This window comes from Pteropus vampyrus, unplaced genomic scaffold (genome assembly GCF_000151845.1).
Source record: "Pteropus vampyrus isolate Shadow unplaced genomic scaffold, Pvam_2.0 Scaffold104, whole genome shotgun sequence".
In the NCBI taxonomy this organism is placed as follows: Eukaryota; Metazoa; Chordata; class Mammalia; order Chiroptera; family Pteropodidae; genus Pteropus; species Pteropus vampyrus.
This window is the reverse complement of record NW_011888885.1, coordinates 386,426-400,845: the sequence shown is the minus strand read 5'-3', so window position 1 is coordinate 400,845 and position 14,420 is coordinate 386,426. Positions and strand designations below refer to the sequence as shown.

Below are 14,420 nucleotides of genomic sequence, written 5' to 3'. Positions count from 1 at the left end.
AGCTGATTACTTATCTCAAAATTTGCATACTCAGATGTGCTTATTTTTTTTAATGCTGTATTAATAGAGGGACCTCATATCCTAGGCATCCAGAGTTGATTGGTAATAATTATCGTTAATTAGCAGTTAATCTAGAAATAATTATAATTTTTTTTTAATTTCTGTCTTTTAGATGGAAAGTTCAAGTAACAAATAAAGGATACTACAACTTGAGAAAACCCAAGGTATGTTTTTAGGGCTTCAGTTGTGAGTAGTTTCAGTGAACATGATGGAGTCCCTCCACGGTACAGGATGCGTCACTGTGGTGGGACGCACAGACCTGGCACTTCTCTCAAGGGACCTGGTTATGGAGCGGAAAACAACCCCATGTGCTCTGCTCCCGAGCTGGACTGTAACTGTGGGAGAGAGCCCCGTGCAGGGCGCTGAGTTCTGCCCTGGTAGATCAGGCATAAAAGACTTCAGGGTCCTTAAAAGGTAAATATAATTTAGGTCAACAGAGATAAGAGCAAGACTTTCTAGGCAGAGAAAGTAGAGACTAGATGGTACAAATCATGGTTAACAAATAATACAGAAAAAGCAGATCTGTATTTTTAAAAATATGCTCTGGAGACAGTGTGAAAATAGCTTAGAAACCCGCACAAGAGCAAAAGGAGGGGAATGGTAGGATGAGGACAATTCCAAGACATTTTAAAGGTAGAATTGATCAAGATTTGGCAGCCAGTCGGCATTAGGGGAAGAGAAAACATACACATTATTACCAGATTTCTAGTTTTGATGAATGGAGAGCACATTAAGATAAGAAAAATGGAGTTTCAGGTTTGAATAGGAAGAAAATGAGATTTGGGGTATATTAACCTCGAGGCTTGAACAAGTAGTTGGAAATTCTGGTTTTATTGCTCAGGAACAGAACAGAGCTGGAGATGTAGACTGAAGAATCTGGCCTGGGTTGGGAAGTCAGATAAACTAAGCGGGTACCAGTAGTCTGAGTTGAGACTGATAGAAGCAAATGTAATGGGAACACAGGAGTGGGAAGCCTGAGTGCAAAAGCAGAGCCATTCTGGATGATGAGATCTGAGGTGCAGCATCTTAAACAGAAATGGAAAAGGAAATTCATATCTATAGTTATCAGCCTGAAGCATAAAATAGCTCTATGTGAAGAGTAAATGCAGAAAGTGTTAAATTTTCATAAAGAACATAAAGACTGAGATATACATAACATACCACACAGGCTCAGACTGACACATAATCTGTTGCTCATTCTTACCCTTTTCCACAGGAGTTCACAATGAACAACTATTTTTCTGTTGGACCTGATGCTCTCATGGCTCTCAATTTTCATGCTCACCGTGAGAAGGCACCATCTCTATTTTCTAGCAGAATTCTTAATAAGGTGTGTTGGATAAAATAACATTTCCTGCTTATCACCAAAGGTACAGTGAAAATCAGTGATTCGGTTCTATCTAGTATCCTTTCAAGTAGATTCAGATAGAACTAACTTATGGAAACACTGACCTGCTCTGTTTTGTCTAAGACTATCAAATTAGATCCTTAAACGTATTTTATTAAAGTACTTTCTTTATGACACATTTTTTTAAACATAAATTTGGATGTTTTATAGCATATTTTGCTTAGAGGGCAACTAAACGGAAAATATTTTACTTAAATGGCAACTAAAATTGGCAAGAAATTTTAGGCAGGATAGATTTTTGGTGAAATCGTTAATGGAAAAATAGATTCCATTGGCTTGGAAAAAACCAAAAGGTAGATAAGGTAAGCAAAGAAAGAGTTTTTTTCACTGGCTTTTAACCAAGATTATCACTCTGGTTTCTAGTAGAGTTGATTCCTTTGGTGGAAGTTTTGTCTTAGAATTTTTTTTTAATGACTGTTGGTGATTGAGAAATAGAATATGAGAAATAAATGCAAAACAATTTTGTTCCTGGTTCTGTTTTACAAATATGTTAAGTTTACAGATGGTTCCCTTTTAATACAGATAGTAAGGCCATAAGTATTGCTCTTTATACAGTTGGTAATTAACAGCATTCTCAGTGCTCCCACCAACCTTTTAATATTCAAAAGTGATTATAAAATGTTTACTAGATTTATCTATATTACTTAAGTAACCTGAAGTTCTAGAAAAAGGTAGAATTTTCTAATTTTAATATAGCTTTTTTGATAAACGGAGAGAAAATACCATCTAGACACAAACCACCCCTATCCCATAGTGTCCCTAAAGAAGAGGCTAACTAAACTCTAAAATAACGGGGTCCCTTCTCCCCATAGAGTATCTGATCCACTCTAAGGAAACATGGCTTAGCATCCATGGCAGGGAATGTTGGTACAGTCTTTTTCTTCCTCGTGGGGCTTGTTTTAATATCATATTTTCTGTTCATTTTTCATAGGCTGTTTACTTATTCTATGGAACCAAAGATTGTTTAGTGCAAGAATGTAAAGATTTAAATAAAAAAGTTGAGGTAAGCTTTTAAAGTTTAGGTAGTCTCTGGATTATGAACATTTTTTTAAACAAAAATGCTGAATTTTCTATTAACATATTTTGCTAACATATATGGAGTATTTATTGTGTTGTCAGGCACTTTACTAAGTGCTTTATACACATTATCCCACTAGATTCTCACCCAGCCCTATAAGGCAGGAACTTCTTTGTTCAGAAGAGAAAACTATTTGGAATTAAGTAATTTGCACACATACCCATGTAATCAGGATTTGAACCCAGGTTTATATAATTCTAGAGTCTGTTTAGCTCTTATGCTAAACAGCTTCCATTCATACATGGCAACTGATGTGAAGTTTCCTAACACGGAGTGTCTGACTCGTCATGGACTCTCAGAGGAAGTTTAAACCTGAAGTTCAATCATATTATGGCGGTGATATAGCTCTCTTACATACTAAGGCAAAATAAAAATGTCTGAGCAGAAAAAATAGAAACTTAATGACTGTTTATTGCTGCAGTATCCCTGACATCATGATATGGCAGTCTTGTATATATTCCTCGCTTGCTCCCAAAAAGAATCTATAATGGTTAATAGCAATGAGAAAGACATTAATACAGAGAAATGTAGAACTAGTAAGATAAGGAAAAAGAGAAGAGCAGAACTAGTAAGATAAGGAAAAAGAGAAGAGTCAAACAAACAGGTTTCTCTCTTAATGTCTGGAATCTGAAAATTAAGTAAGAGATAGCTAAGTGAAGGAGGTGAAAATTGGTCTAGGCTAAGAACAGCATGTTCAAAGGCCTGAAGGCAAGAAGAGAGCATGGCATATTCGAGTGACTTCAAGCTGGAGCATAGTTTGCAGGAGGGTAAGTGGCAAGAGCTGAAGCTGGAGAGATGGATAGAGGCCAGTCACAGAGGGGTTCCTAGTGGCATGTTAAGAAACTGGATTTCATCGTGAGCACTGAGTCATGCCATTGAAGGGCTGTGATTGGGGGATGACATATTTGCATTTTGTAAGTGTCAGTCTAGCTGCCATGTGAGAGATGACTAAGAGGAAACTAACACTAGAGCCAGACCAGTTTAGGAACATTAAGAGATGGCATGCTGGACTGAGATACTATCAAGAATGAGGGAGAGTAGTTGATACTTAGAAATGTCATCAGTCGTTTGTGTTTAGTGATTAATTGGCTGTGGAGGGTAAAGGCGAAGAAGGCAAAGAGAACTCCCAGGTTTCTGGCTTAGGCAACTGGAGGGGATGGTGCTGCTCCTCTCCGAGAAGTAAATTGGTAGAGGGGTTGCAGAGAAGATGCTTCATTCAGTTTTGTACATAGGAGTTTTAGGTGCCACAGTCAGTTGGAAGTGTTTTATGGGCAGTTGGATATACACATCTGGCCCAGTTCATTTCCATGGGCCAGCAAAATAGAGCTGTCAGCACAGAGGTGGCAGTTAACAGTATAGAAGTGGCTGAGACTTTCCTCCAGAATCTGTAGCATGAGAAGAGAAAGGAGCCCAGTACATAGCTACGGTGATGGCGACAGTGGAGCTCTCAGTGGGGACCAAGGGGGAACATCCAGAAAAGTAGTCTGACTCCCAAAAAGCAAAGGAAGAGAGTATCTCAGGAAAAGAGATGAGGGGTTAGCGGTGTCAGATGCTGCTGAAACAGCAAGCTAGGTAAAGCCCTTAAAAAAAAAAAAAAAAGCAGGATTTAACAAAAAAGACCTTATTTTTAACTTTGGTTAAAAAAAATTCCTTTGTTATAATTTGTTTATCATAAGAAACATTGAACAGGTGGGAAAGGCCAGGTTATCTTGCCTGTGGGGTAGGAAGTAGTCTTCTCTTTCACGTGCATCTCACCTCATACCTATATGGAAAAGGAAGTGAATCTAAGTGGGTAGGTCTGGAAATCGTGTGCCCTGTAGTAACTAACTACTTGGATTTCTTTAAAGCTAGAACTGGATGGTGAGCGAGTAGAACTGCCTGATTTGGAAGGTATTATCGTTCTGAACATTGGGTCATGGGGCGGCGGCTGCAGACTCTGGGAAGGGATGGGAGACGAGACCTACCCTCTAGCCAGGTATGTACATTTGTAGTCTGTTTTTTTATGTCACTGTTTTCTTTAAAGCAGTCTGTCGTTCTTTATAGACTTTCAGCTTCTTAAAATTTTTCCCTCAGATTTTTTTGTATACTTCATTAATATAAATATTTAATAAGTTGATGGTCCACCTACGTTAAAAAATAATTGTCCTGATTTTATTTTATTGCATTGTATAATCCATATTTCTTTTTCCAATTTTAGGCATGACGATGGTTTACTGGAAGTCGTTGGAGTCTATGGGTCTTTCCACTGTGCTCAGATTCAAGTGAAACTGGCAAATCCTTTTCGAATAGGACAGGCACATACAGTGCGGGTAGGTGAAATATTGCTGTAACAGGCTAATTTGTCCCAGTTTATTTCTAAGCCATTGATATGTAGAAGAAAATATATACATTGTAGCTTTCCTTAAACTGGTTTACAGCCCATGCTGTTGCTCACCCTCCACCAGGGGCTTGAGTGGGATGGGGAAGAAACAGAAAAGAAGGTCCTCGATCCAACTGAAGAAATAACATGTTCAGTGGGAAAGAATCCTTTAAACAGTCAACGAATAAAGATATATCCAGATTAATTTTCTAAAAATAAAATGCTAAGATATGTCCCTCAGAATGTTGAAAGGACTATGGATGATGTTTTATTAAGAAAGACCTTTCTGAACTTTTCTGAGACTTGACTCTTAATTATTTGTTCCCTAATGCCAGCTGATTTTGAAGTGCTCGATGATGCCAATGCAGGTAGATGGGGAGCCCTGGGCCCAAGGGCCCTGTACTGTCACCATAACTCACAAGACGCATGCACTGATGTTATATTTCTCTGGAGAACAAACAGATGATGACATCTCTAGTACTTCGGATCAAGAGGACATAAAGGAAACTGAGTAGCTGGATGAGGAAATGAAAACTTACGATAGAATCCTCACAAACAGTTGGATGCATAGTCATCCAAAAATAGAAATCCTCTGTCAACTATTTAGTCTTAATTTTACCAGTAGTATAATGAGTATACATTCCTGTAAATAGCATTACAAAAACAGCTAGACTTCCAGTTATTTACAAATGCCTGTTCTTTTTCAGCAAAACATTTTAATCATTTAGTACTCATTTTAAAAAGTCACAGAAGGTTACATGAATGCAAAGTGTATTCTCATGGCTTTATGATTGAGAATGAGGCTCACTCTGAAGGTGTGCTCTCATTCCTTATTCTTGAACCACACATTTGATGGACACATGATACATCCAGCAAGATGTGGGTGGACCATCATTTCTATCTTAATTTTTAATGTGGTAATACCATAACATTTTAAAAATTAACTTGTTTTGAAAGGAGGTGGTTGGTTTCAAACCAGTGTGAGTAATACTGGGCCCCCTCCTGCAGCGTGCATTTTAAGATTTCCTACAGTCCAGCACCTGAAAATGAGGTACAAAAATGTACCTCATTTTCAGGTGGATCCGTATTTATTTTCAGGAATCCCCCTAAAAGGAGAAATGATACTTTAAAATGTTATTATAATTTTTATTTGAGGTGCATTTTCAGACCCCCAGATGTTGGTTAACCCTGGTAATTACCTTGTTGAGCTGAAATTGAACATCTTGTTTATAACCCAGTGTTGCCAAAAGAGAACCACATAGGAACTGGTAAAAATTAACATTTAGAGCACTTTGGATTGAAAGTTACGGGTTCCGAGCCAGACAGTACAGCAACTTCTCTTTTGATTAAAAACAATGTCAGCAATTAAAAAAAAAATGTACTAGAGAAAATTTACTAGTCATGCTAATTGCTTATAAACAGTTCAATAATGATTGATAAGTTTTAAAAATTCAGTGATCTCGTAGTAGTTTGAAGTATAGTAGTCTTTTATAGCCAAAGTACTTAACAGAATTTCCCCTTGGGAAAGTGAATCCTCTGCTAAAATGTTTGTATCATATTTATTTTAAAATGAGAGAGATTTTTTTTTATTTATTTTCTTCATTGTGGTAATTTTGTGTTTAGTGTTTACTCTATATGGCTTTATTCAGTACGTTAAATTGATCACATAAGTTTTAGTCACAATCAGATAGAAATGCAGCTTATTGACTAAGTAATTAAAACCCATAATTTAATTCTCCTGATAGTCTCATTCTTCAGAAATATTCCTCAGTTAAAAAAAAAAAAAGTGGTGTGAAAGCACTGGCAAACTGTTTTTGAATAACTGAAAGTTTTGTTTCATTGTTTTAGTTGACCCTCAATTGCCAAAAACTCACTGAAGGGTTAGGTTAGTCTCTTGGTTACCCATTAGAGGGCGCTCTTCTCTTGTTAACCACCGTTCTCCCTAAGGTCCTGCAGCTAAGCAGACCCATCTGGCCTCCAGCCCAGCGTTTTTCTGACAAACGGCCTATTCGTGTGCTTTGGCGGTCTTTCGTGACATTAATCTCTGAAAGATGAGACTGTATCCCCTAAAACACCATTAGCTCTTTTTAAGGATTTATTATGAATCTGTCATGCATGAATTGCCATAAACTTAAATTTCAGTCACCTTCAGGCCCAGGAACAACTTAGTGCTGTCTGTAGTAGTCAGTACATAATATAAAATACTTTTATTTTGCTTAAATTAACCTATGGATCTCAACAGGAGATGCTAAATTCTAGTACTGAAGGACTTTGTGAGCAGATCTGTTTCACCTTTCTCATACACCTTTTACAGTAGGTAACCCATTGTGGTGAGAGTTTTGTGGATTCTCATTTATGGGCCGATCATGTTTTGAGTATAATGAGTTTTATTCTTTAATTCATGGTCAAAATTGTTACAGATATCACATGTTACAAATATGTTGTTAAATTCACTTTGCTTTAGACTATATTTTATCTATAATCCATACTTCTAATTGTAAAATCAAAGTACATTGCTAATTTGGGATATCAGAATTAAAATAATAAAAGTAAAGACATAGGGTTTTTTTAATTGTTAAAACTTTAACCATAATGTTACATTGGATTTAGAACAGGTTTATATACAACACCCTCACTTATTTAAACAAATTGGTTTTTCAGTTTTCATAATCTACTGAGGTTTTTTTCCTGACTGACCCTTCATGAAGTTTTTGTTGCCTTATTCACTCATTCAGACTTAATTTTTTTTTAGGAAAGTTATTTCAGAATACCATGTTATAAAACATATTATTTTAGCAAAATTCACTTTTTAGGCACATTTACTCAGCATTTCAAATAAACATAAAGGCATGTGTCTTGTTTTAAATAATTACAATTTACAAGACTCATGTTTGCAAGTTATATATTAGGGTAGCAATTGTTTACGTTACCAGGGATCCTACCCTTTACAAAAGATAATTTGCCACAAGATTTTCCTTTCCATTTGACATGGTCTTGATTTCTTTAAAATAATACTTCTGTATTCTCAGGAAGAAATCTATGAAGTAAAGCATATCTCCATGTCTGTTTTGATTTCTCTCATCTTTTACTGTGCTTATACATTACTAACTCCTGGTACACTTAGTGGCTTAAATACTGAAAACCTGGCAGCTCTGTGGATTCCTTACGTAAGTAGGTGGTGATAATTTTCAATGTTTTGTTACATTTAATAGAAATCAGACTGACTTGTATTTTAAAATATAGGTTGTCTTATAGTAAGATTACATGATCTTAAGTGTGTTTTAGGTTTTTCTGCAAGAATTAGCTGTGAACCTTTAATTATAAGCTAATGTTTATAAAAATTTTATAGTCAAAATTATTTATTTTTATTTTTTTAAGGTGTGTCAAACACATGTAGTATTTGCTTTTTGAAATACGTATGCCTAGAGTTGTAAAATATACTGTGTCTCCAAAATCGTAAAGTCCTTTTTGCACTGTAAAAATGACTACTACCAGCATGTCAAAAAAAGATAGTTTGCATTTGTAATATAAAGTAAAATTGTATTTAATGTACACTATGGAATTTTAAATTTGCACTAACTAGAAAACTTTAAAGGTTATATTAATTTACAGATTCATGTGGATCCGAATACGTAACTTGTACTTGTTCAGCCGAAAAGGTTATAGTTTCCTTAGAATGGATGATAGTTTTATGTGGTTTTCCCTCAAAATGATATTATTAAAGTAAAAACCAGCACTTTGTATTCACATTTTTTAAAATTCTACCTAACTTGGAACAATGGAACATAGGTAGATTTATTTTTTTTAATCTAGACATTTAAAAAGCAAAAATAGTGTTGTTACTCTATCCCAATCTGAATGAAGGTGTGTTCTCAACCAGACAGAAGTTAGTTTTGGTTTTACTTTTAAAAAGTATATCCCTGCCTTTCTCAAATTTATCCTTTAAGAACTATCTCCTGTTTCTCAAAGTATGCTCTGCAGGCTGTCTGCAGCATCACGATTACCTGGGAGCTGGGCTAACAGTGTGGATGCCTAAGCCCAGCAGCCGTTGACTTCGTGCACCAGTGTCACGAGAGATGGGATATGGGCATCTCTGGTTTTATTCACAAGCAGCTCAGGCGCTTCTGATATACACTGACATTTTAAAGCTACTGGCCTGCCTCATGTTCACCTGGGACTTTTGCGAGATGGATACCATGCAGGAAAACTGAATTAATTGGATGTTCTTAAAATTATTTTTTCTTCACTACACTGACTGCCCTCTTCCCCCCCAAATCTTCATTTTAAAAGGAATTTTATGAAACACTTGCTAATGTCCTATACAAATCGAAATATTTATCTAAACTCTATTACATAAAAATTCATGCTTCAGGTTCTTATGGGGAACCATACGTTTTGGAGTATGATCCATGGGGTCTTGGAGGACAAGCAGTGCTTCAGGGGCCAGCGCAGTGGCCGCCCCTGGGGCTCCTGCCCTCTCACCTCAGTCAGTGCCACCACCGCTGGGGTACTGCTGAAGATAAGATTGCAGTAGATAAAATAGTTCCTCTTTTCAAAAAAATACTCCACTATTTTTTTTAAGAGTTTGGAGGCCACTACTCTGATGACTTGTCACCTGGTTAATTTTCTACGCATTTTCACATATTCAGAAACCTCAAGTTTTTGGTAAAAATGTATTGGAGGTCTCAGTTGCTGCTAGGAATATGGCCACTTCGCTATTTCACAAGTTTTAAAGGCATTTTGTTGTATAGTAAAGCACTGGCTTAGCCTCGTTCCTCGTAATTTTAATATAGAAATGGATCATAGTTATGTAAATACACGCATAGACACACACAGGTTTATTCCCCATAGCCCTGACTATAGTCAAGTGCTTGTGGCTTGCAGGTCTCAAAAATGGACATTCTGAAGTTCTGGAGAAAAAAAAAAAACTCACCCTGCGATAAGATGTTGAAGTGTATTGCTGACCTTAGTCCTAAGACACTTCCTCAGTCTGCAAGGACACCCTGGGCTACCTCGCCGTTGAAGGACAGTGTCAAAGCAGAATGCACTTAACAGAAGACAAGCTGTAATCTAGGTGTGGTGCTTTTGGATGATAGGGAAAAGGGCTGGAAAGTTAGGTTGCTTCCCTTGTTCTAGCATTATCCAGGCAAGAGGCCGTCCCAGTCAAATGAGACTTGGCTGTCTGTGAGAGGATTCTAGGAGTGCAGAAGGCCTTGTGTAGTAGATGACAGTGGTTCATAAGAGCTTGTTTTCATTACTGCTATTTGGGCTCTGCCAGCAGTATTTCTCTTTAATGTGTTCTGCTAAAATAAGTCCTGTAGGTAAATTGGCACTTTGATCGTCATTCTGTTTTATACACGTTTAGAGCAACCTGGGTCCTTGGCCCTGCTCACTCTTACAGGTGAACTGACAATCAGATCGCTGTACCAACAGTGTTGAGGAGGAGGCTTCTGCCAGCTCCACGGAAGCAGCCAGCTGGCCTCTTGTTCTTTCTCTCCTTCTGGCCACTGTACTACGTACCTACCATTTAATTACTCAGTGTTCATTGCTTTTGTCGTGTTGGGTCTGTATTGTGGTCATTGCCTACAGACAGAAATGTGAATTAAAGCGTTTGATTTGTTGAAGATGTTTGCTTGTTTTTAATAAAAGTACAGCACTTAAAAAGCATGATCCTGTGTTGTTTTTGGACACAACGATGAGAGAATAAGTGGCTAAAACTGAGAACGTTTACAGAAGATTCGTTTCACAGAAGTTTGTCCTTGGCCTACCCCAGGACAAACATTTAGCAAGTTCTGGGTCAGATACTTTTTGACAATATAAAATTTACTTTGTATGGCTTTTGTAGCCTAGGGGCACAGAGTGTACACACACTTGAATAACATTTAGGAGAAACAAACATTTCCATGCTAATAGAGTGGCCCATGGCAAAGTAGAGCAGTAAGTAGACTGAAATAAATGAGGTGAGTTCATCTCATTTCAGTCACTAAAGTGGAAAGAGTATAGAATGTATTTGAAAGATCTAGGTTAAAAACCAACCTCTGCCACTGTTTAACGTTGGGCAAACTACTTATTCTGCCTGAGCCTCAATTTTCTTTGTAACAGTGGGAGTTAGTGCCCACCTAGAGGTGCAAATTCAAATGCTTAGAAGAACAAGGCAGGTGACCAAGACAAGAGTGGGGAGTGAACAGAACTAATCTTTTTAGAAAAGGTAAAAACGTAGACTTTCGATAATAAACCTAATTTTAAAATATTGGTTGGCCACGTATCACCTGTAGCCTCAGGGTTATGTGATGATTATAGTGGAGAGGGGAAAGTGAAGGCATCTTAATAGACCTGGCAGAAATATGCATTTCCTCCCATTTGAATTTTTTATAAAGCTTTATGTTTTTATCATCTGCGATCTGGATTTCATGTAACATTCTGTGGCATATACCATTTTAAATGTATTCATTAGGTATTAGAAGAAGGAGATTCTATGGTTCAGCTTTGTTCTGTCTTCTTTATCCCTAAGTCCAGTTTTATAATTTTTTTAAATAAAATTCATTGCTCACCTGCTTGTTTTTATAAATAATGCCAGACATAATGCACCTTGGTCAATTATGAATTATGAATCATGCTTGGCTGTGACGCCCACTGACATTCACGAGGAAGGCTCTCTCGTTACATGACCCCCGAAAACTTATGTTTTGACTTCTTAAACAGCTGTAACACATTTATCGAGTTCTGGGCTGTTGTGCTAGATGCTTTTACTTTTATCTCTTGGAATCTACAGTTCTGTGAGGCAGATGTCATTAACTGCACTCGACAGACTGGTGAGTCTGAGCTGAATGTCGATCCCAAGTCCTCATCCCAGCTGCTTTTTCATCATCAAACACACGGCCACCAACAGGATGAAAAAATGTCGAACATAGGAAGACATGTTATTGAATTAGGCACTAGGAATGCTAGAGTTTACCATACAGGCTTCAAAGAGATTCCCCACACAAACGGATCGTATACATGCAAAGATAAATTATTCATGAAAGGAATTCAGAGATTTTGATGAGCCGAAAATGTTAACACATTGCCTATAAATAAGAATTATTATTACTTTTTTTTTTTTTTTTTGGTTTGGAGACTAGGAAATAGAAGCAGCATTTTTCTCATGTGTGAGTAGATAGAAAAGTAAATTACTCTGAGAGAAAGCTGTGTAGACTGAGCTCTTGAGGCGGAGGGCTTACCTTGTTCATCTTTGTATTCAAATTAATGAGCATTTCATATCTTCTGTGAAGATTCTGTTCTATGTATTATGAAACGCACTGCAGGCTATTTACTCTCAGCCTCCAATTTCCAGCATATGGCGTGCACTCAGCAGTGTGAGCAAATGAAGTTGCTGAGGCGCTGCATTCACAGAGCAGCCAGGCAAACAGCAAAGCTGTGTGTGCTCCTACCGCATGCCTGCATTTACTAAAATGACAAGCAGCTCAGTTCCTAACAAGTTTTGAATCCTTGCCAGAACTAGCCTCAGCTATCAGCTAAAATACACAACCTACAGGTCCTTGAGCCCCTGCCAGAGTCAGTCCTGGCAGTCAGCCAAAATAAACAACCTACAAATCCAAGCAGACCCTAAAGTCTCCACTAATTTTTCTTTTTTTCGAGTTTAAGTTCACAGGCCTGGGAAAAGATACCAAGACAAGCAAGGCTGTAGTTAATTAACTACATCCCTGGAACCTTGCTTCAGATATCAAAGAGAACTCAAGCTTCTTGCCAGGGCTGCACAGCTATTTACAAACACTAGCTGCCTTGCCCTTCATAACCGATAAACGCTCAAACCCCTTACCCTTCAGGGCCAGCGTTATTCTTAATGTGTGGCCCCTTTCCACACTTGGAGAGTGAATAAACTTTTCTACTTCCTGACTTTGTGAATTCTTTTACACCCCGCGGTACCAGCACCCTAAAAAATGCCACATGCTCCATTCTCTGGAAAGCGCCCCCAACTAAAGATTCTGTCCAAGAGGCATGCTCGTATCACGTGATCATTCCTCCCTTGTGGCCGAGAGGTCCCGCGGAGCCCATCAATTGACCAGCAACCAGATTCTTCGTTGGGTTTTGTTCTCACATATCCTTTAAATCTGTGCTACTCAAAAAGGATAGCTCACATTTGCTTTCGATCCATCGGGAAATAAGTACAGAAATTGAGAGCAAGAGTTTAGAAAGTTTTATAGCTATTTTGACAGTTGACTATTGAATCTAACCATAGTAAAACGTGCCTTGTATTCTGTATGTCTTTTTCATGTTATTTTCCTCTATCGTACTTTATAAAAATATCAAAACATGATTTATTGGAAAAAAAATTTTTAATGAAACAAAACACCTGATCCTTCACCACAAATAGTTTGAGAAGCTGTGGAGGAGAACCATTCTATGACGTGACCACTGCCGGACCCAAGAACTGGACCTGGGCCGGAACAGAGTTTACTTACCGCAAAGCCTCCTTAGAGACTGTCTGATCATAATCCGTGTTCATTCTTACATAAATTAGCACCCTTCCCCTCCCTCCCACTGCATGCTGGCTCCAGGAAGAGGCCAGTTACCTTGACCTAGCCAAGCATGTAAATTAATTTCCTCCACCTGGTAGCATTCACATACTAGTACCCATGACTATTCCCTCCTTTTACCCTGTTTATAATTCTTTGGCACCTGCCAAGCAGCACAGGGCTCTATTTCGTCTTCTTGCTGCTTAAGACGTACTTCATATGTACGTTTCCCTGAATAAACTCTATTCATCTATTACCATACTAGTGTGGCCCGTCTCTTTGTAGTCTTTCCCTGTCTTCTGCTTACAGAGGTATATTTTGAGTCTCCGTGGGTCTGCGTGTACTAACAGTGGCAGAGACGGGGGCGGGGGGAGGCAGGAGGAGGGGAGGATGGTTTCGCAGAGGAGCAGCTGGCCTAGACAGAGCGACACAAGGTGACCCAGCACCTGTGGAGGCAGACCTTTGAGCTACGCCAGATTTAGAAAGTCGTTGGGGTTCTTCATTAAATACTGTTGCTTTGTTAAGGAATCTGGGGGCACAACTGGCAGCGCAGGGGAAAGGAACTACCGCATAGAAAGGGAAAGCTCAAAAAATACAAAAGAGGGGAGACAACTGTGAAATGGAATTCCAGCATCTACTTTTCACCTCCCGTTAGTCTGCACCTTGCCATAAGGTTGGGCATTATCGCTTCTAGTATTCTTTCTCTGTCCCCATGATAAAGACTGCTGTTTCCTAAAAGCGTGCAACAGTTTCTGGAATTGCTGTACATCATTCTTCCCAGACAGGTGACAAATGAAAGGTCAGTGTGTGTCACTGACAGAATGGCCTAAACAAATCTGACCTGAGGCCTATTAAGCAGTTAGACGTAATGAGTAGTCTCATTATGAATCATTAAGGAAGAGAAAAAAGCAAAACAGAAACCACCCCACCCAACAGGTGGGGGATTCTGTGAATAGAGCAAAGAGCGGCTCATAGAATAGTAGAAAATTGTGCAGAAAC

General features: G+C 38.3%; 1 protein-coding gene across 1 annotated transcript in view; it reads left to right on the top strand.

The window, feature by feature from the left end:
- The window catches only part of DGKE (diacylglycerol kinase epsilon), a 22,314-nt gene extending 11,745 nt beyond the window's left edge, over nt 1–10,569 (top strand). Inside the window, exons 4-9 of the mRNA XM_011365097.2 lie at nt 171–224; nt 1,277–1,390; nt 2,400–2,471; nt 4,394–4,521; nt 4,744–4,855; nt 5,241–10,569. Coding sequence (XP_011363399.1) covers nt 171–224; nt 1,277–1,390; nt 2,400–2,471; nt 4,394–4,521; nt 4,744–4,855; nt 5,241–5,420 — 660 coding nt within the window. The 3' untranslated portion in view covers nt 5,421–10,569. The remainder of the gene's footprint in view (nt 1–170; nt 225–1,276; nt 1,391–2,399; nt 2,472–4,393; nt 4,522–4,743; nt 4,856–5,240) is intronic.
- Nucleotides 10,570–14,420: the final 3,851 nt, after the last annotated feature.